Below are 22,194 nucleotides of genomic sequence, written 5' to 3'. Positions count from 1 at the left end.
CGGTCACCGCAAGAGTATCTTATCTTTTTAACTTTTTTCTATTCATTAATCACTCAGCGACTGATCTGAACTTCCATGACTGTATTTATTGTTTGCCTAATAGTTTATGAGGAGAAATGAATGAACTTCATTATTCAGGGGGTGTGATTGGTCAGCTAAATTACATTATAGTGTTTTTGCTCCCTGATGAAATGATGGACACTTTAGAAACAGGAGATTATTTGTAAAGAATTAATAATATGACCCCACCAGTAGCAGTGGAGGGAAATCACTATGTTTATTTACAAATCACTTCTTGTATTATTTGACCAGCTTTAATCACAAAACACCTAAAAATGTGATAGGTACACACTCCATACCTGTATACAGTAGCATCACTTCCAGCTCCCAATGACATTTACAATCAGGACCAAGAGACAAAACAACATTTAAAAATTGTACTTCACACTAAACCAAATAAGAAAAAAGACAGCATCAGGCCTATTGTATGAGCAGTTGAAAGATTACAACAAAGTAGATTGTTAGCGGGCCCAGTACAGATGGCCTTATTATAGTCAAATGAACAAAACACAGGCAAACTTATGAAATATAGTATCAGTGATTACAGATTGGAAATAGGAACTGAGAAAACATACGGCCCATTGGAAACCCAAGGAGAATGGACTTGTAAACATTATGACAGAAGAGAAATTTAAAACAAGACACTCTTCCTACAAAATACAAAAGGTACAAGAAAGAGACAGAAATAGAAGAAAGTCACTCTAAAAAGAAAAAAATGACCCACGAAGAAAATCCCTGTATGTGTCTGGGAGAACTGAAAGACATGCAGGACATATGGGACAGAATGTGACAGCCTGAGCCACTGAAATAGAAATGGGCAGTAATATAAAATGAACACAATGAGATAGATTCATTCAGTCTAGCCCTTGGATGTTCCATGACATTTTTCACAATGTGGGTGAGTTCACATTGCTTTGAGAACTTTAACTTTTACTTTAAAAGTGGGTTGAAAAGGGAAACAAGTGTTTGTGATGCCCCACCTCCATTTTTATTTTGTTGTATGTTTTGCTTTTTTATGGTGTCTGATTTATTTTTAAATCTCTTTGATCTTTACCTTAGAAATACTAGGGATAACCACTTTGGCTTTTCCTGATCTGATGGACCAGAGAACTTGAATTGAAGCTTTCCTGCCCTTTAGTTGTTGAAGGGATGGTAGTGTTAAATTGTTAACAAAGAGATCTTTTTACCAAACTGTTTGGCAGATGTTTGAGTTAAATTTGTGTTAAACAAAAACAGAACCCACCCTTCCCTCCAAAAAAAAGCTTTAAATAAACATTCTGACTAAAAATACTTTCCTATCTCAGTTGCTCAGGTTTCATTTCCTTTCCTGTGATGCTACATCCTACTAGTTAGCCAGTCATCTGTAGGGTGTTCCAAGAGAAGATCGGAATTTCTAATGTAAAAAACTACTATAAAAAAACCCCAAGAAGACTCTAAAAAGAACAACAGCTACAACAAAAAACAAACAACCCCAAAACAAAAAGACAACCCCTTTCAGCCCTTCCTTATACATTATACAAAAACAAAAAACTCAATTTTCTTTTCATTTTCTGGTTGCTCATCATTTTAACAGGGCAATTAACTTGCTCACATTTGGAAGGTGACACCCTCAAATTAGCTATGTCACCCATTCACCCTTTAATACGCTCTCATCAGCTTTATATGTAGGTTGAGCAAGACCTGTGCTCTGGGAGAGAATAGAAGACCGGTGCTGGAAGGAGCAATGGGTTAGAGAGATAATCATTAGTAGAGATTGGGATAAAGGTGGGTAAGGAGGGCAGAGAGGGAACATCTGAAAAAAGGTAAAATCAGAAAAGAAAAACATTTTGAAGGAGAAGAATGTTTTAGAGGGAAAAGTTAAAGATCACGTACTTAAAAAATTAACACTGAGGGTGGAAGAGATGAAAGAAAAGATTCCTGAAAATATAGAAGGAAATGTGAAGACTGAGGGGGAAAGGGAAAGAAGTTAGAAAAACACAACTGTAAGGCAAACACTAATTTCTTTTTATAGAAAATTCACTTTATCCAACATCATGTGATAAATGTACCTCCCATTTACCTTGGTGCAACCCCATTATGTTCAATGATTGAGATCAGAAGTTGGCTCTTTGTCTATGAATTAATGCTGTTTTGACTGTTTCTCACAAAAGCAAATCTGAAACTATTCCTGACTTTGGACAGGAGGGGTACCTCCCAGGCCTGATCATATTTAGATACAAAAGTTACCTTCGCTTCCTCCCTAGCATTGACTGTTAATACAGATTTTAGGGTTGCCAACCCTCCAGGATTGTCCTGGAGTCTCCAGGAATTAAAGATAATCTATGATCATGTAATGAAACCTCCAAGAATATGTCCAACCAAAATTGGCAACCCCTATTTTTTGCATTTAATTTCTGTGTGTTAAATGTTCACAAACTGTTTCTGATTTCCTTCAAATGTGTTCATTTTTCCCAAGTGTTCACTGAATAATTTGGACAGATAATTTTCAGCTTGTGGGTCATTCATGAATTTTTCACTTTGACTATTCACTATTTCTAGTTTGCAATTGGTCACATATTATTGTTTCTGTTCCATGATTGCATGACTGAAATATTTCATTAGGAGAATGATGAATGATAAATAAGGCACTTTTTAGTGTGAATTTGCAGATAAATAATTATGTTAAAATTCATGAAGCTTTTGGGATTTCCAGGTTTCAGAGTAACAGCCGTGTTAGTCTGTATTCGCAAAAAGAAAAGGAGTACTTGTGGCACCTTAGAGACTAACCAATTTATTTGAGCTTAAGCTTTCGTGAGCTACAGCTCACTTCATTGCATCCGATGAAGAGAGCTGTAGATCACGAAAGCTTATGCTCAAATAAATTGATTAGTCTCTAAGGTGCCACAAGTACTCCTTTTCTTTTTGGGATTTCCAAAAATTTTTGCAGATACCTAGCAATCTAACATTAATATTTTGTACAAATTGTTTGTGAAACAAAATTTTAATTCCTTGTAACTTGTGTGGTTTTTAAGGCAACAAGTTTTAAAGGAGCCGAAAGTATGTAGGAACCCAACTCTGACTGAAATTCAATTATTCACTATTATATATATAAGCAGATTTTAATGTGCCATTATCCTCCCCGAGGAGGACAACTCACCATCTTATGGTTTAGTCACTTCTACGTTTTTCTGCATGCAAAGTCATTTTTTTCCTAGTGAAGAAAGTTTGCTTGTTTCCTACATGTCTGATCTGAAAATGAATTAAGCTCAAACCTAAAAAAAAAAAACAAAAAAAAAAACAATTAAAATTAACCTTTGGACTGAGACAAAACATAGGAAGTTTCAGCCTTAGAGGAGACTATTTGAAGCCATCATGATGAAGTGAGAGCAGAGGCTTTACCTAGACTGATTGCACCCCTTCCCATTTACAGCTGCTGCCATCACAGGACCAGATTGTTCATGACTATTGTACAAATGGAGGAAGGTGCATGGAGTCTTTCCCTCTCTTACCCGCTTATGCAGGTGCCATGCATGTTTGCAGTTATTGCACTCTTTTGAATGCAGCAACTGCTCCCTGATAGTACCCCCTAATGGAGAAAACAGGGCAACCACTGAAAAGGAGCACACTGTTGCATCCAAAATCTTTACAACAGGCATGTTTCCCCTGTGCTGCACAACTGACCTCTGAGAGACATTGTGCCTCCTAGAGCTTCCTCTGAGCATGGTAGAGTCTGTACCACCTTCAAAGAGAACCAGAGCCTAATAACAGTATTGTCAAATAAAGCATAAGTTAGGCTCCCAAGTGGCTTAAAAAACCATGAGGTTTTATATATAAGAAATTTATTCTGATTCTTTGGGTGTTTGAGCCTTTCGGGTTCACATTTTCAAGCCCTTCTTTGCAACTATGAGAAAAGAAAACTTTTTTTTAAATGAAAGCTGAAATTCTTGTGTGTTCTCAGGACTCCAGGAGCTAAAGATTTAAGGAAAACACCAAATTCATGAGACTTAAAATATAATTGCAAGACATGGCAACAACTTTAATGGACACAATCTGCTCTGTAGTAAGCTGCAGCTTTCCCCACTCATAGGGAGATTTCCAACAGACTGCTCTGTTGCCCCAATTAAATAATAGTGTCCTCAACCTCCCATTTACCATGTTATTCCCGCTCCACCCCACACTAGGTTTACCACATCTGAGGTTCAAAAAACTGGGACGTTTGGGGTGAGCCTGATTCCATAAAACTTGCCAGTTGGCAGTGTCTGGAGCACCCTTTTGCAGATGTCCCAGAGCAGCTACCTCAAAAAAGGGACAATCCTGGGAAATCCTGGACAGGTAGCTGCCCTACCCCACACAGGGCTATACTTGCTTCAATTGATATGGGAGAAGCAAAGAATGGGAGGAAGCTGGGAAGGGGCCTGGGATGATATGGCAGGCTTTACATAGCGATAAAGCGGTGGTTCTCAAACTTTTGTATTGGTGACCTCTTTCACACAGCAAGCTTCTGAGTGTGACAACCCCTTATAAATTAAAAACACATTTTTTATATTTAACACTATTATAAATGCTGGAGGCAAAGTGGGGTTTGGCAGTGGCGACTGACAGCTCGCGACCCCTCATGTAATAACTTCATGACCCCCTGATGGGTCCCAACCCCCAGTTGGAGAACCCCTGCAATAAACGTTTGTGTTTGCTTGGGGAGGTGCATTCTTGTTAGAAAATAACCCAGAGGAGTAGAGGGAGGGAAGGGAATCTGGGGTGTGGAGGGTTTGAATGTTTTTGTGTTTCTGTGATTTGTCTCCTTTGGAACTGTGGCTTTTGTTTTTTTGTTTTGAGGTTTTTATTTAATCAATATGCGCACTGAGAGATGTAGTGTAGCCGGCAGACCCTTCGATGAACTGTGGTTGCCAGGCCAGGATTTAGGGAGACCCTGTGTTAACACTAAGCAATTCCCAGGTTCTGTTAGAAATTCTGGGCCAGAGAGGAATCATAGAATCATAGAATATCAGGGTTGGAAGGGACCTCAGGAGGTCATCTAGTCCAACCCCCTGCTCAAGAGCAGGACTAATCCCCAAATAAATCAGCCCAGCCAGGGCTTTGTCAAGCCTGACCTTAAAAACTTCTAAGGAAGGAGATTCCACCACCTCCCTAGGCAACGCATTCCAGTGTTTCACCACCCTCCTAGTGAAAAAGTTTTTCCTAATATCCAACCTAAACCTCCCCCACTGCAACTTGAGACCATTACTCCTTGTCCTGTCCTCTTCCACCACTGAGAATAGTCTAGAACCATCCTCTCTGGATCCACCTCTCAGGTAGTTGAAAGCAGCTATCAAATCCCCCCTCATTCTTCTCTTCTGCAGATTAAACAATCCCAGTTCCCTCAGCCTCTCCTCATAAGTCATGTGTTCCAGACCCCTAATCATTTTTGTTGCCCTTCTCTGGACTCTTTCCAATTTATCCACATCCTTCTTGTAGTGTGGGGCCCAAAACTGGACACAGTACTCCAGATGAGGCCTCACCAATGTCAAATAGAGGGGGACGATCACATCCCTCGATCTGCTCGCTATGCCCCTACTTATACATCCCAAAATGCCATTGGCCTTCTTGGCAACAAGGGCACACTGCTGACTCATATCCAGCTTCTCGTCCACTGTCACCCCTAGGTCCTTTTCTGCAGAACTGCTGCCTAGCCATTCGGTCCCTAGTCTGTAGCTGTGCATTGGGTTCTTCCGTCCTAAGTGCAGGACCCTGCACTTATCCTTATTGAACCTCATCAGATTTCTTTTGGCCCAATCCTCCAATTTGTCTAGGTCCCTCTGTATCCTATCCCTGCCCTCCAGCGTATCTACCACTCCTCCCAGTTTAGTATCATCCGCAAATTTGCTGAGAGTGCAATCCACACCATCCTCCAGATCATTTATGAAGATATTGAACAAAACCGGCCCCAGGACCGACCCCTGGGGCACTCCACTTGACACCGGCTGCCAACTAGACATGGAGCCATTGATCACTACCCGTTGAGCCCGACAATCTAGCCAACTTTCTACCCACCTTATAGTGCATTCATCCAGCCCATACTTCTTTAACTTGCTGACAAGAATACTGTGGGAGACCGTGTCAAAAGCTTTGCTAAAGTGAAGATACAATACATCAACTGCTTTCCCTTCATCCACAGAACCAGTAATCTCATCATAAAAGTGATTAGATTAGTCAGGCATGACCTTCCCTTGGTGAATCCATGCTGACTGTTCCTGATCACTTTCCTCTCGTGTAAGTGCTTCAGGATTGATTCTTTGAGGACCTGCTCCATGATTTTTCCGGGGACTGAAGTGAGGCTGAATGGCCTGTAGTTCCCAGGATCCTCCTTCTTCCCTTTTTAAAAGATGGGCACTACATTAGCCTTTTTCCAGTCGTCCGGGACTTCCCCCGTTTGCCACGAGTTTTCAAAGATAATGGCCAATGGCTCTGCAATCACAGCCGCCAGTTCCTTTAGCACTCTCGGATGCAACTCGTCCGGCCCCATGGACTTGTGCACGTCCAGCTTTTCTAAATAGTCCCTAACCACCTCTTTCTCCACAGAGGGCTGGCCATCTATTCCCCATGTTGTGATGCCCAGCGCAGCAGTCTGGGAGCTGACCTTGTTAGTGAAGACAGAGGCAAAAAAAGCATTGAGTACATTAGCTTTTTCCACATCCTCTGTCACTAGGTTGCCTCCCTCATTCATTAAGGGGCCCACACTTTCCTTGGCTTTCTTCTTGTTGCCGACATACCTGAAGAAACCCTTCTTGTTACTCTTAACGTCTCTCGCTAGCTGCAGCTCCAGGTGCGATTTGGCCCTCCTGATTTCATTCCTACATGCCCGAGCAATATTTTTATACTCTTCCCTGGTCATATGTCCAACCTTCCACTTCTTGTAAGCTTCTTTTTTATGTTTAAGATCCGCTAGGATTTCACTGTTAAGCCAAGCTGGTCGCCTGCCATATTTACTATTCTTTCGACACATCGGGATGGTTTGTCCCTGTAACCTCAACAGGGATTCCTTGAAATACAGCCAGCTCTCCTGGACTCCTTTCCCCTTCATGTTAGTCCCCCAGGGGATCCTACCCATCCATTCCCTGAGGGAGTCGAAGTCTGCTTTCCTGAAGTCCCCGGTCCGTATCCTGCTGCTTACCTTTCTTCCCTGTGTCAGGATCCTGAACTCAACCAACTCATGGTCACTGCCTCCCAGATTCCCATCCACTTTTGCTTCCCCTACTAATTCTTCCCGGTTTGTGAGCAGCAGGTCAAGAAAAGCTCCCCCCCCTAGTTGGCTCCTCTAGCACTTGCACCAGGAAATTGTCCCCTACGCTTTCCAAAAACTTCCTGGATTGTCTATGGACCGCTGTATTGCTCTCCCAGCAGATATCAGGAAAATTAAAGTCACCCATGAGAACCAGGGCGTGCGATCTAGTAGCTTCCGCAAGCTGCCGGAAGAAAGCCTCATCCACCTCATCCCCCTGGTCCGGTGGTCTATAGCAGACAGTGAGGACCACTGCCTCAAGAGAGAATCCTCCTTATACTCATCATACTCTCGTCCTGACTCTTCTCTTTAGAAATGTGTCTGTGTCTAAGCTCTAATGTGCCTGTTCATGTTATCATACAATACTGAAACCTCACTTGTCTTTTAATCATGTGCCCTAACCTGCTTCTGCTCTACTCTATCCAAGGCAATAACATGGTTTGGGGACATTGTTAAAACAACAGGTCCCAATTACTCTATTGGATGGAAGCATGTTTTGAATGTGAGATGGAATATCTGCACAGTTACTGGGTCTCTACCTCCCACCTGAAGAGCAGTGGTTTGCTGGATGACATGTGCTCTACATCAGATGGCATTTGATTCCTTTTAGTTTTAGCTTAAGTAAAGTTTAGCTTTCTAAAAGGAATGAATTATTTTTTTCTACTGTGAATGTCAGCCGGTGAGTGCCCCCTGGTTCCCTTCGTTGTCACATATTTCCTCCTGGAGGAGTTTCCTCAGACTCCTCTATGTGTCACAGCCAGCCACCCCAGGCTCCCATCAGTGCTAAGAGTCTGGGTAACAGGCAAGAGGAAATGCAAACTCTTATTGATTAGAAGAAATTTTATATAATTGGCATTGCTGAAACCTGCTGGGACAATTCACATGATTAAAGTATTAAAATCACTAGTTACAACTAGGGTTGCCCCTTCCCCGAGGCCACGCCCCCTGCACTGGCCCTTCCCCAAGACCCTGCCCCCCGCTGACTACATTCCCCCTCCCTTGGTGGCTCGCTCTCCCCGACCCTCACTCACTTTCACTGGACTGGGGCAGGGGGTTGGGGTGCGTGAGGAGGTGAAGGCTCTAATTGGGAGTGCGGCCTCCAGGGTGGGGCCAGAAATGAGGGGTTCAGGGTGCGTGAGGGGGCTCCAGACTGGGGCAGGGAGTTAGGTGCCTGAGGGGGTGAGGGCTCTGTCTGGGGGTGCAGGCTCTGGGGTAGGGCCAGAGATGAGGGGTTTGGGATGCAGGAGGGGGCTCCAGGCTGTGGGATGTGGCAGCAGGGTTCAGGGTGTGGGAGGTGGCTCTGGGCTGTGGCAAGGAGTTGGGGTGACGGGGGGTGAGGGCTCCATCTGGGGCTGCAGGCTCTGGGGTGCAGGAGGGTCCATGGGTTTGGGGGGGCTCAGGGCTGGGGCAGGGGGTTGGAGCTTGGGGTTGGGGCACAGACTTACCTCCGGTGGCTCCTGGTCAGCAACTCAGCGGGGGGTGCTAAGGCAGGCTTTCTGCCTATCCTGGCTCCGCACTGTGCCCCAGAAGTGGCCAGCAGGTCTGGCTCCTAATCGGAGGCGTGGCAGGCTCTCGTCCACAGGTTCCCAGCCAGTGGGAGTGCGCAGCTGGTGCTTGGGTAGCACCCCCGCCTAGGAGCCAGACCTGCTGGCCCCTTCCGGGGCGCAGCGCAGAGCCAGGACAGATAGAGACTAGCCTGCCTTAGTGCCGCAGCACTGCCGACCAGACTTTTATGTGCCCAGTCCATGGTGCTGACCGGAACCACCAGGGTCCCTTTTCTACTGGGTGTTCTGGTTGAAAACCAGACACCTGGTCACCCTAGTTACAAATGTAGTGCATTGAAAACTGATTGAAATTGTAAGCTATCACTTTAAATGCTCAGGGTTTTTCCTGGTCCTGCTTGTGGGCTATGGGGCCCTGTAGGGAAGTGTGTAGCTACTTTGTCATTAGGTTTAGTGACTTTTTGGTTTCCCTAGTGAAAAAATAAGTGTCAAACTGACCAGTGACAAATCTAGCAACTTTCACTGCAAATTACAGTGACATTCAGAGAAAGAAGTCACTAATATATATAATCACAAAATCATTCAGAAGCAGCTCAATACTATTAATAAAATCCATTCCATGTTCTTCTTACTACATTCTTTTGCACACCAAGTCAATGTCATTATGTCTCAACTGAGCATGTCCTTGGAAGGAATCAAACTCCAGGGCTTCTTGGGCTAAGATCACTATAATCTGCAGGTGAAGAAAAGTAGTTTCTGGAGGCTAATTAAATACTTTGCTAAAGCCAGATACACTTCGGAGAGAGCTGCACATTAGCCAGGGCTTGTTTTATCCAGATATGTTCTTTGTGATACAAAGAAAGATGGCTAATGAAGTAGGCAGAGTGGGAGAGGCAAGTTAGCCAGTGAGGAGAGCTGCACAGATGGAAGATGGGGTGGGATGAGACAGGGCCATGTGCCCCAATGGGGCAGGGGCACCATGCCTCCAGGGATGAAGCCCTTACTCCAGGATCAAAGGTGGAGCTAGCTTGATTTCGGCTCCCCTTTACTCCTTCTCCTGCCTTGGCCTGGGGTTAGCTGCCCACCTGTTTTCAGAAATCAAACTCAGGGGTGGGGAAGGGTGCTGGCTAGCAGATTTTTGTTTTTAAATCTACTTTCTTGGCTCCCTGCAGCACCGAGCTCAGGTGAGGCGAATGCCCTCTTCCCCCTGGCTCTGGGCTCTCCCTTTCACTAACCTGTTGACTCAAATCCAGGATGGCAAGAGCTGCAGTGTACAAAGCGCCCTTCCCAATAAGCAGAGGGCTGCCATTTCCTTCTCAATGAGCAGAGGGCACCCTCCTGATAATGACAGTGTACTGTTGTAGTTTGTTGTAGTTGCTTCTGGTGTACAACAGAATGTAGTAAGAAGAGCATGGAATGGATTTTATTAACACTATTGAGCTGCTTCTGAATGATTTTGTTACTATACTTGCCTGTGCGCACGTGTGTGTGTGTGTGTATTAGGGCTGTCGATTAATCGCAGTTAATTCATGTGATTACCTCAAAAATTAACAGTGATTAATGAATCACATTGTTAAACAATAGAATACCAATTGAAATTTATTAAATATTTTTGGATGTTTTCCTACATTTTCAAATATATTGATTTCAATTACAACACAGAATACAAAGTGTACATTTATATTATTATTTTTATTACAAATATTTGCACTGTAAAAAATTATAAACAAAATAAATAGTATTTTTCAGTTCACCTCATACAAGCACACTAGTGCAATCTCTTTGTCATGAAAGTGCAACTTAAAAATGTAAATTTTTTTGTTATATAACTGCACTCAGAAACAACACAATGTAAAACTTTAGAGCCTCCAAGTCTATTCAGTCCTACTTCTTCTTCAGCCAATCACGAAGAGAAACAAGTTTGTTTACATTTATGGGAGATAATGCTGCCCGCTTCTTATTTACAATGTCACCTGAAAGTGAGAACAGGCATTCGCATGGCACTTTTTTAGTTGGCACTGCAAGGTATTTACGTGCCAGATATGCTAAACATTCATATGCCCCTTCATGCTTTGGCCACCATTCCAGAGGACATGCTTTCGTATTGATGACTCTCATTAAAAAAATAATGTGTTAATTAAATTTGTGACTGAACTCCTTGGGGGAGAATTGTATGTCTCCTGCTCTGTTTTATCCTCATTATGCCATAAATTTCGTGTTATAGCAGTCTCAGATGATGACCCAGCACATGTTGTTCATTTTAAGAATACTTTCACTGCAGGTGTGACAAAACACAAAGAAAGTACCAATATGAGATTTCTAAAGATAGCTACAGCACTCGACCCAAGGTTTAAGAATCTGAAGTGCCTTCCAAAATCTCAGCGGGAGAGATATGGAGCATGCTTTCAGAAGTCTTAAAAGAGCAACACTCTTACGCAGAAACTACAGAACCTGAACCACCAAAAAAGAAAATCAACCTTCTGCTTGTGGCATCTGACTCAGATGACGAAAATGAACATGTGTCAGTCCACACTGCTTTGAATTGTTATCAAGCAGAACCAGTCATCAGCATGGACGCATGTCCCCTGGAATGGTGGTTGAAGCATGAAGGGACATATGAATCTTTAGCGCATCTGACGTGTAAATATTTTGTGACGCGGCTACAACAGTGCCATGCCTGTTCTCACTTTCTGGTGACATTGTAAACAAGAAGCAGGCAGCATTATCTCTTGCAAATGTAAACAAACTTGTTTGTCTGAGCAACTGGCTGAACAAGAAGTAGGACTGAATGGACTTGTAGGCTTTAAAGTTTTACATTGTTTTATTTTTGAATGAAGTTTTTTTTGTACATAATACTACACTGGTAAATTCAATTTTCATGATAAAGAGATTGCACTACAGTACTTGTATGAGGTGAATTGAAAAATACTATTTATTTTGTTTTTTACAGTGCAAATATTTGCAATAATAATAAGCATAAAGTGAACACTGTATGCTTTGTATTGTGCGCTGTAACTGAAATCAATATATTTGAAAAAGTAGAGAACATCCAAAAATATGCAAATAAATGGTACTCTATTATTTTTTTAATAGCGTGATTAATCACAATTAATTTTTTTAATTGCTTGACAGCCCTAATATATAATTCTCTGTTGAATTCTCTGGACATTTTTTTTTAGTGACATTTTTTACACCTTTTGAGTGCTTAAATAGCTACATCTAGTGACTTTTCAGGGTTTGTCTGGTGACTTCATGGTATGTGGAGTTGGCAACACTGCGAAGAGCCAGTAAGTTGGGATGAGTTGTGCCTCTCTGCCTTAGGGAGCAGCCTGCTTTGTCTCTTCAGTTATGTGGTTCTTTTGTGTTATCATTCTGAATGTTAAGCAATAAAGTAGTGTTACTTTGCAACCCTCTGGCAAGAGTATTTTATGTTTCTATTTAACTTTGCTGTGTGCATGCCATGAACATAACAACAACCTGTTCAGGAAAGATAGGGTAGGTGAAAAAGGTGAGGAGTGACACACTACATTAAAGACACCCTTACCTGTTTTAGAGATATTGATAAGTCAGAGGCACAGTATCTCGAATGCACAGGGATCAATGTGCTAACAAGCAGGGGGTACTTTTGTAAGTTATAGATAATTGTCTAACACAAAAGGTATTGCACCCAACATGAGGTAACTATTCTGGGTCTCATTATGATGGATAAAGATGAATTACTCGCTGGACTGGAAGTTGGTGGTTGCCATGGGGACCAGTGATCATGACCTGATTACATTCAAAATGGGCACTGGTGCAATCACTGCTGGAATACTGTGTACAGTTCTGGTGTCCACAATTCAAAAAGAATGTTGGTAAATTTTAGAGGGTTCAGAGAAGAGCCACAAGAATGATTAAAGGATTAGAAAACCTGCCGTACAGTGATAGAGGCAAGGAGCTCAATCAAGCAGAGGAAGGTATAACCAGAGTCAATAGCTGGAAGTTGAAGCTAGACAAATTCAGACTGGAAATAAGATGTAAATATTTAATTAGTGAGTGTAATTAACCATTGAACAATTTACTAAGGGTTGTGGTGGATCTCCATCACTGACAGTTTTTAAATCAGGATTGGATTTTTTTAAAAAGATCTGCTCTAGAAATTATTCTGGGGAAGTGTAAAGGAGTTCTTTCACTGCAGGTGCACCTCCTTTTGGGTACATCTGGGAATGAGCACTCGCCCTGTCTGGCACCCCCTTTTGCTGGTTGCTCAGACTGTGGCCCTTCTCTCTTTGTGATTCAGAATGCTCCATCTTCATGACTCAGCCATCTGTCCAGGTCACTATATAGTCCTCCTCTTCTGAAGTAACAAAGTCCCACCATACACTGTCTTAGATGGTCTTCCATTCCAGATCTCCAGGTCCTGTGCCACTTTCCCCCAGTGGCTGACTGGAGAACCCAGGCTCTCCCTCTACAGTGGGTTCCCACCCTGGAGCCAGCAGCCAAGTTCTGCCAGTTCCATTCCATGATGCTGTTTCCTTGGGCTTCTTCTACCCAGCCTTTCTTCCCCGCAACTTCTCTGGGTTGACCCTTCTTTCAGGGCTAGGATCCTAGGACTGATCCTCTCCCCTGGGTTTCCTCCTCCTCCTCCTCACCACCTCTCTGTTCCCAGAGAGTGACTGCAGACTCCCTCTCTGCAGCCCTCTGCTGCTGTCAACTTCCTGCCTTTATACTAACCAGCCTGCTCCTGCCTAGGTGGGCTCCGTTAAGCCTGGCTCCCCTTCCAGGTGCAGCCAGGTACCATTATTGGCCTCCTAGGCCCACATTAACCCTGTCAGCACCTGTATGGGCCACACACCTCATCATAGGAAGTTCTATAGCCTGTGTAACACAGGAGGTCAGACTAAATTATCACAATGGTCCCTTCCAGCCTTAGAATCTATGAACCTATGAAAAATAGAGGACAGTCCCAATCAGTATATATATCTTTCTTGATTGTGATATATATAATTACATTTGCTGCCTTCATGAACAAAACTGATTGTGAGGAAAAATTTAGGCAGAAAAATATGCCTGAAAATTGGAAGCTTTTAAGAAGAGTTTTTTTAGCTGGCCAAAAAGACATGATTCCACAATCAAGGAAGAGGACAACTTTGGCTAAAAGGCCAGGTGGGTTCAGTGGTGAACTGATGGCAGCATTTAGAAAAAAAAGAACAATATATTACAAATGGAAAAAAGGGGAATTAGAAAGTAATCAGTATAAATTAGAAGCTATAAAGTGGAGAAAATGCGTAAGGAAAGATAAAGACATCAGGGAAAAATCCATGGCTGACAGGGCTAAGAATAACAAGACAGAGTTTTTAAAGTACATTAGGAACCAACAAACTCCTAGAAACCATAAAAATAAATCCATTACTATGCAGAGATGGTAAAAATGTTAATAAAGATGCAGAAATGGCAGAAGTGTTCAATAAATATTTCTATTTTGCATTTCATAGAATCATAGAATATCAGGGTTGGAAGGGACCTCAGGAGGTCATCTAGTCCAACCCCCTGCTCAAAGCAGGACCAATCCCCAACTAAATCATCCCAGCCAGGGCTTTGTCAAGCCTGACCTTAAAAACTTCTAAGGAAGGAGATTCCACCACCTCCCTAGGTAATGCATTCCAGTGTTTCACCACCCTCCTAGTGAAACGTTTTTCCTAATATCCAACCTAAACCTCCCCCACTGCAACTTGAGACCATTATTCCTCGTTCTATCATCTGCTACCACTGAGAACAGTCTAGATCCATCCTCTTTGGAACCCCATTTCAGGTAGTGGAAAGCAGCTATCAAATCCCCCCTCATTCTTCTCTTCTGCAGACTAAACAATCCCAGTTCCCTTGCCTTTACTCATAACTCATGTGTTCCAGTCCCCTAATCATTTTTGTTACCCTTCGCTGAACTCTTTCCAATTTTTCCACATCCTTCTTGTAGTGTGGGGCCCAAAACTGGACACAGTACTCCAGATGAGGCCTCACCAATGTCAAATAGAGGGGAACGATCACATCCCTCAATCTGCTGGCAATGCTCCTACTTATACGTCCCAAAATGCCATTGGCCTTCTTGGCAACAAGGGCACACTGTTGACTCCTATCCAGCTTCTCGTCCACTGTAACCCCTAGGTCCTTTTCTGCAGAACTGATGCCGAGCCATTCGGTCCCTAGTCTGTAGCAGTGCATAGGATTCTTCCGTCCTAAGTGCAAGACTCTGCACTTGTCCTTGTTGAACCTCATCAGATTTATTTTGGCCCAATCCTCTAATTTGTCTAAGGCCCTCTGTATCCTATCCCTACCCTCCAGTGTATCTACCTCTCCTCCCAGTTTAGTGTCATCTGCAAACTTGCTGAGGGTGCAATCCACACCATCCTCCAGATCATTTATGAAGATATTGAACAAAACCGGCCCCAGGACTGACCCTTGGGGCACTCCACTTGATACCGGCTGCCAACTAGACATGGAGCCATTGATCACTACTCGTTGAACCCGACAATCTAGCCAACTTTGTATCCACCTTATGGTCCTTTCATCCAGCCCATACTTCTTTAACTTGCTGGCAAGAATACTGTGGGAGACCGTATCAAAAGCTTTGCTAAAGTCAAGGAACAACACGTACACAGCTTTCCCCTCATCCACAGAGCCAAGTTATCTCGTCATAGAAGGCAATTAGATTAGTCAGGCATGACTTGCCCTTGGTGAATCCATGCTGACTGTTCCTGATCACTTTCCTCTCCTCTAAGTGCTTCAGAATTGATTCCTTGAGAACCTGCTCCATGATTTTTCCAGGGACTGAGGTGAGGCTGACTGGCCTGTAGTTCCCAGAATCCTCCTTCTTCCCTTTTTTAAAGATGGGAACTACATTAGCCTTTTTCCAGTCGTCCGGGACTTTCCCCGATCGCCATGAGTTTTCAAAGATAATGGCCAATGGCTCTGCAATCACATCCGCCAACTCCTTTAGCACTCTCGGATGCAGCGCATCCGGCCCCATGGACTTGTGCTCGTCCAGCTTTTCTAAATAGTCCTGAACCACTTCTTTTTCCACTGAGGGCTGGTCACCTCCTCCCCATGCTGTGCTGCCCAGTGCAGTAGTCTGGGAGCTGACCTTGTTCGTGAAGACAGAGGCAAAAAAAGCCTTGAGTACATTAGCTTTTTCCACATCCTCTGTCACTAGGTTGCCTCCCTCATTCAGTAAGGGGCCCACACTTTCCTTGACTTTCTTCTTGTTGCTAACATACCTGAAGAAACCCTTCTTGTTACTCTTAACATCTCTTGCTAGCTGCAACTCCAGGTGTGATTTGGCCTTCCTGATTTCACTCCTGCATGCCCAAGCAATATTTTTATTATCTTCCCTGGTCATTTGTCCAATCTTCCACTTCTTGTAAGCTTCTTTTTTGTGTTTAAGATCAGCAAGGATTTCACCGTTAAGCCAAGCTCGTCGCCTGCCATATTTACTATTCTTTTTACACATCTGGATGGTTTGTCCCTGTAACCTCAATAAGGATTCTTTAAAATACAGCCAGCTCTCGTGGACTCCTTTCCCCCTCATGTTATTTTCCCAGGGGATCTTTCCCATCAGTTTTCTGAGGGAGTCAAAGTCTGCTTTTCTGAAGTCCAGGGTCCGTATTCTGCTGCTCTTCTTTCTTCCCTGTGTCAGGATCCTGAACTCGACCATCTCATAGTCACTGCCTCCCAGGTTCCCATCCACTTTAGCTTCCCCTACTAATTCTTCCTGGTTTGTGAGCAGCAGGTCAAGAAGAGTTCTGCCCCTCGTTGGTTCCTCCAGCACTTGCACCAGGAAATTGTCCCCTACACTTTCCAAAAACTTCCTGGATTGTCTGTGCACCGCTGTATTGCTCTCCCAGCAGATATCAGGGTGATTGAAGTCTCCCATGAGAACCAGGGCCTGCGATCTAGTAACTTCCATGAGTTGCCAGAAGAAAGCCTCGTCCAGCTCATCCCCCTGGTCTGGTGGTCTACAGCAGACTCCCACCACGACATCACCCTTGTTGCTCACACTTCTAAACTTAATCCAGAGACTCTCAGGTTTTTCTGCAGTTTCATACTTGAGCTCTGAGCAGTCATACTGCTCCCTTACACACAGTGCAACTCCCCCACCTTTTCTGCCCTGCCTGTCCTTCCTGAAAAGAAGCAAGATGATGGACTTGTATCACATGGGGATGATGAAGTACTTGCCAGTCCATTATTAATTAAGGAGGATGTTAAACATTTTTAAATCAACAGGCTCAGATAACTTGCCGCCAAAAATCCTAAAAGAGTTGGCTGATGAGATCTCTGGCCTACTGATGTTCATTTTTAATACAGTTTGGAATATGGGGAAAATTTCAGAAGGCTGGTTATGCCTGTATTCAAAGAGGGCAAGCAAGATGACCCAAATAACTGCAGGTTGGGAAAAATACTGGGAAAAACTGATACAGGATTCAACTGATAAATTAAAGGACAGGAATATAATTAAGGCCAGTCAACATGGTTTGGTGGAAAATAAGTATTGTCAAACAAACCTCATTTCATTTTTTGATGAGATTGCAAGTTGCATTGATAAACGTAACTGCATAGGTGTAATATACTTAGGGCTTGTCTATACAGGGAAAAACCCAGAATATATATTGCACAATAGGTATTGCTGAATAGCTATTCCTCAATAGTTTGCTGTGTGAACACACTTACTCTGCATTAAGAGTGCCTTTGTGTGGTTTACCTTAATCCACTTTGGAATTGGATCCACTTTGGCAGTGGATAAACCTAAACCATAAATAGACACTCTTAGTGTGTAATAAGAAGGTCCACACAGGAACTTAGTGTGGAATAGCTATTGCACTTTAAATTCACACCTTAGCTTTATTCTGCATGTTGACAAGCCCTTAGACTTTTGTAAGGCATTTGATTTAATACCACACAACATTTTGATTAAAAAATCAGCACTATACAATATCAACAAAGCACACGTTAAATTGATTAAGAACTGGCTAACTGATAGATCTCAAAAAGTAGTAGTCAATGGGGAATCATCATCAAATTGGTGTGTATTTTTAGTGGGGTTTCACAGACATAGGTACTAGACCCAATACTTTTCAAAATTTTCATTGATGATCTGGAAGTAAATATAAAATCATTGCTGATAAAATTTGCAGATGATACAATGATTAGCAGAGTGGTAAATAATGATGAGGGCAGGGCAGTTATACTGAATAATCTGGATCACTTGGTAGACTGGGCCAATTCAAGCAATGTGTGTTTTAATACAGCCAAATGCAAAATTATACATCTAGGAACAAGGAATGCTGATCACACCTGCAGAATGGGGGACCATATCCTCGAAAGTAGAGACTCTGAAAAGGATTTAGGGATCACAGTGGACAAGCAACTGAACATGAACTTTCAGTAATGCTGTGGGGAAAAAAAGACTAATGCAATTCTTGGATGTATAAACAGGGAAGTAGTGAGTAGGAGTACGGAGCAGAGATGACATGGTATTTACCAGAAGTGCATTTTACCTGGTAAAATCATGGGGAAAACTAGTTAGTCACAGTTTAAGGCATTTTCTATTTTAAAAAAGGTTTCATTAATGCACACTACATTCTACTTAGTTTTAGTTACATATTCAAGTTGTGGTGTCATAAAGCAGTAGATTTGTAGATTAATTTAGAGTTGTACAAATAAAATGTAAACCTGCAGTGAGTGTAATACTAATATATATAATTATAATACTGAACATTTGACTGTCTATACATTCTGGTTTGGAATTTTCTCAAGGAAGTTGTACAGGTCATGACTCATTTCAGTTTTCAATATTATATAAACAGAAGTCAAAAACATTTGATTATATGAAAATGACAATAATGCAGAGTTGAAGCATTAAGCAATCAGAAGCATGCAGAGTTGCAAACTACTAGTCCGGGTCCACTTGGCCATACAGCATTCTGTAGCAGAAGACCAACTTTGAGGTAGTGGATAGACCGCACCTATTCCTCAGTTTTGAATGAATGTATTCAAAGTTTGAAAAGATTCGTTCTGTGCTTGCTGAACTTGCTGGCCACTGATGCCATTATTTTTCACAGTTTAACCCAGGTTTAAGCTAGTATGTACCCTGTCCTAAACTAGTTTTTCCCTGGAAATTGCCAACCCTGGTAGAGAGGTGGTTTTACCTCTGTACATAGCATTGCTGAGATAAGTACTTGAATACCATATCCAGTTCTGGTGTCCACATTTTTTAAAATGATGTTGGAGAATTGGAAAGGCTGTGGAGAAGAGCCACAAATTTGAGAGCTGGAGAAAATGCTTTACAGTGAGAGATTTATCAGTGAGAGAGCTTATCAAAAAGAAGACTGAGTGGTGATTTGATTATGGTGGATAAGTAACCTTCACGTGGGAGAAAATGCTGGGTACTCAAGGGCTCTTTAATCTAGAGAAAGACAGAACAAGAACTGGAAGTTGAAGCCAGACAAACTCAAATTAGAAATAAGGCACAAAATTGTAACAGTGAGGGTGATTAACCACTGGAATAAACTACCAGCGGTGGATTCTCCATCCCATATCAGTGCTGAATACCTGTCTAGAAGATATGCTTTAGTCAAACACAAGTTATTGGGCTCAATACAGGGATCAGTGGATGAAACTGAATGGTCTGTTCTATACAGAGGTCAGTCTAAATGATCTAAAGGCCTGTTACGGCTTTAAGTTTTATGAATCTATGACACACACTCCTTCCTTTGCTGAACTCTCATGTAAAACCCCTTATAGCACTGTTTAAAGTGATGGAAGCAAGGAATCCTGACTGGATGTTGTGTCCCCGCAGGGAATGAGGTGATTGCAGTGGACTGGAAGGGATTGAAAGATGTGGATCAGATCAATATGGACAGCACCAGCTCATTGCATGGCAGCAGCATCCACCGACCCTCCACTGAGGTGAGTGCCCATCCTATGCTCAGGGGGAGAAGACTAGAAAGTCTCAACCCCACTGAATACATATAAAGAGTCTGGGGTCACCAACCTCAGCTGGGAAAGGCACAAAAGTCTTACTTGCACTAAAGACTTTGGGGCATCAATTTTCAGAAGGATCAGGGGATAGCCGTGTTAGTATGTATCCACAAAAACAACAAGGAGTCCTGTGGCACCTTAAAGACTAACAGATTTATTTGGGCATAAGCTTTTGTGGGTAGAAGAAGTGAGTTTTTTACCCATGAAATCTTATGCCCAAATAAATCTGTTAGTCTTTAAGGTGCCACTGGACTCCTTGTTAATTTTCAGAAGTGAAAGCTTTGATTTTCAGTTCCTAGAGTAGAACATTAAAAGTAGCTCAGGGTGAGTCTGAAAACCATTTCAGTCTGAATTGCTTGAGTGCTGGCTTAGATGGGAGGCCCTGGCATAGAACAGATCTACACTGTTGTGGGGAAATAAATGCAGTGGAAAAATTAACCACGCATTGTGTTTGGATCAGAACCAAGCCTGAGACCTGCTTTATTTAAGTATGCACCTACAGAGAGAGTCAGCCGGAGCTGCTCTGCCATGAACAGAAAATACAGGAGTTTATATAACCACAGATTGAAAACCACAATCTGTTAAGCACATTTCCTTCAACAGCATTTTCCTTATTTGGCATATAGTGCAAGCTTCAAAGGTAGCTTTGCCTTATTTGGAAAAAAGCAAAACAAGTTTTACCTGTTATTGACACGTGCTTCCTTTGTGGTTAACGGTCTTTTCTAACTTCAAGCGGTTGTGGTTACATTTTTAAGCTGAGCTGTTGCTATCTGCCTCTTAATAGAATTTTCCTCACCCTCTTCTTTTGCTTTATACACACAGTTAACTTGACCAAAGTTTTAGGCCTATTAGTTTAGGCCCATTAGATTTTTCTTCCACATTCCCCCCTTTGGTGCCATTTTTTTTTTTGGCACCACTAATTGGGCCTAAACTTCCATAGCCATCAGCCTGTTAATTTCCTCCTTTTCGTTCTCATGTTCTTTTGCCCAAGCAGTGTCATACATTTCATTTACAATCATTAGTGCCACCTGCTTCCTTGCACCGAGGCTGTCAGGTTTAGGGCTGGACAGGCAATGGTAAATACATCTTTTATAACAACAATAACACAATCCTATGCTAAACAGCAGTAAAAGCAACAACATTCCCATGGCGATAATATGATGTGGTTGGGATTGTCGAATAGCTTTAGTTACAAAACACAATACATCAGTTTTGGTACAAAAAGTAGACATTCTATAGGCAGTATAAAAGGCATTTTTTTCAGCTTGATATATATTTTGGAGCACGTAAATTTGTCCCTGTAATTCGGAAATTTTCTGAACCTTAGGTAAAATTGAAAGCAAATTTTGGAATTGGTCAGGTACTAAAGCAGTCCAGTTAAAGGGTATCTGGAACCTGAGGGCTAATTGTACAGTGTTATCCGCAGGCCAATAAATGACATGATTGCCTGCGGCTGTGGTGAGATTAAAATGTACGTCATTCAAGGTGGTGGTCTCAACATGCACATAGCTATTATTAGTTTGGAAAAGTAAGTGTCCTGTCAGGATAATTCTGTGTCCCATACCCTCCCAACAAATGTTGTCACGAATGGTAACAACCTCTCCTGATTTTAGTTTACGTACACACTGAAGTTGAGGGGGTTCTAACGGCCAAAGTGTCCATTGGTTTCCAACCCCTAGCCAAATGTCGGGTGTTACTCCAGGAGCACTGACTACGAATTGGTTGGGCAGACCAGGTAGTTTAAGTTCCCAAATGAATTATCCAGTCCCACATGCATCCTCCCCACGGACCCAGCAGGATTCAGTAGGTGGGAGCCCATATCCCTTTGATTGGCCTGTAGGCTTGGAAGGAGCACTGTGAACATCTGCATTTCCACGCAGAAAATCTCCAAGTATGTCTCCACGGCCACAGATTAGGTGGAACTCCTGAGGTATTTGTAAGGGCAGTAGGCCATGCCTGATGTTCAAGATCCCTTTGAATGGCCATAAGCTGGTCATTCAGAAAATCCTGAACCTCCAAACAAGCCAGATCCCACTGTAATACCTTTCCAGCGTTGGTGATACCCAGTACCATTTCTGTTAACAGCTTTTGAGTCATTGAACTAAGGGCGGAGATAACGCGTAATTCGCCAACACTGGCCTGAACCTGGGCTAGCTGTGCTCCAGTAATAAGGCCCATGGCTTTTTCCAACTGTCCCAATTTTTCCTCATGTTGCTGACCTTTATAGATATTCCAGACTGCAGCTACGCTATTTGCCCCATCCCATAGGTGTCCGGCTAAGTCCCTCCTTTTTCTAGCGGAAATCCAGGTCCGTTGCTGTGCCAGTCGAATGGCAGCTTCTTTTGAACAATTAGGATATATACAGGT

The 22,194-nt window shown here is 42.7% G+C and overlaps 1 protein-coding gene across 8 annotated transcripts in view; it reads left to right on the top strand.

Annotated features, from left to right (window-relative positions):
- Window positions 1-22,194, top strand: part of FAM131B (family with sequence similarity 131 member B) — an 85,255-nt gene that overhangs the window by 31,422 nt on the left and 31,639 nt on the right. For 6 of the 8 annotated variants that reach the window (XR_007352856.2, XM_075120060.1, XM_048821590.2 and 3 more), the window contains exon 2: window positions 19,646-19,755. Coding sequence is in view for 5 of the 8 variants with exons in the window: in XM_075120060.1 (XP_074976161.1) it covers window positions 19,646-19,755 (110 nt within the window). In the remaining 3 variants the exon portion in view is untranslated. Of the gene's footprint in view, window positions 1-19,645; window positions 19,756-22,194 lie in introns of those variants that run through there. The other 2 variants (XM_075120066.1, XM_048821607.2) reach the window with 2 other exon arrangements.

This window comes from Caretta caretta, chromosome 1 (assembly GCF_965140235.1).
Source record: "Caretta caretta isolate rCarCar2 chromosome 1, rCarCar1.hap1, whole genome shotgun sequence".
Taxonomy (NCBI): Eukaryota; Metazoa; Chordata; order Testudines; family Cheloniidae; genus Caretta; species Caretta caretta.
Note: the sequence above shows the minus strand (reverse complement) of the source record. Positions and strands in the feature narration are given on the sequence as shown.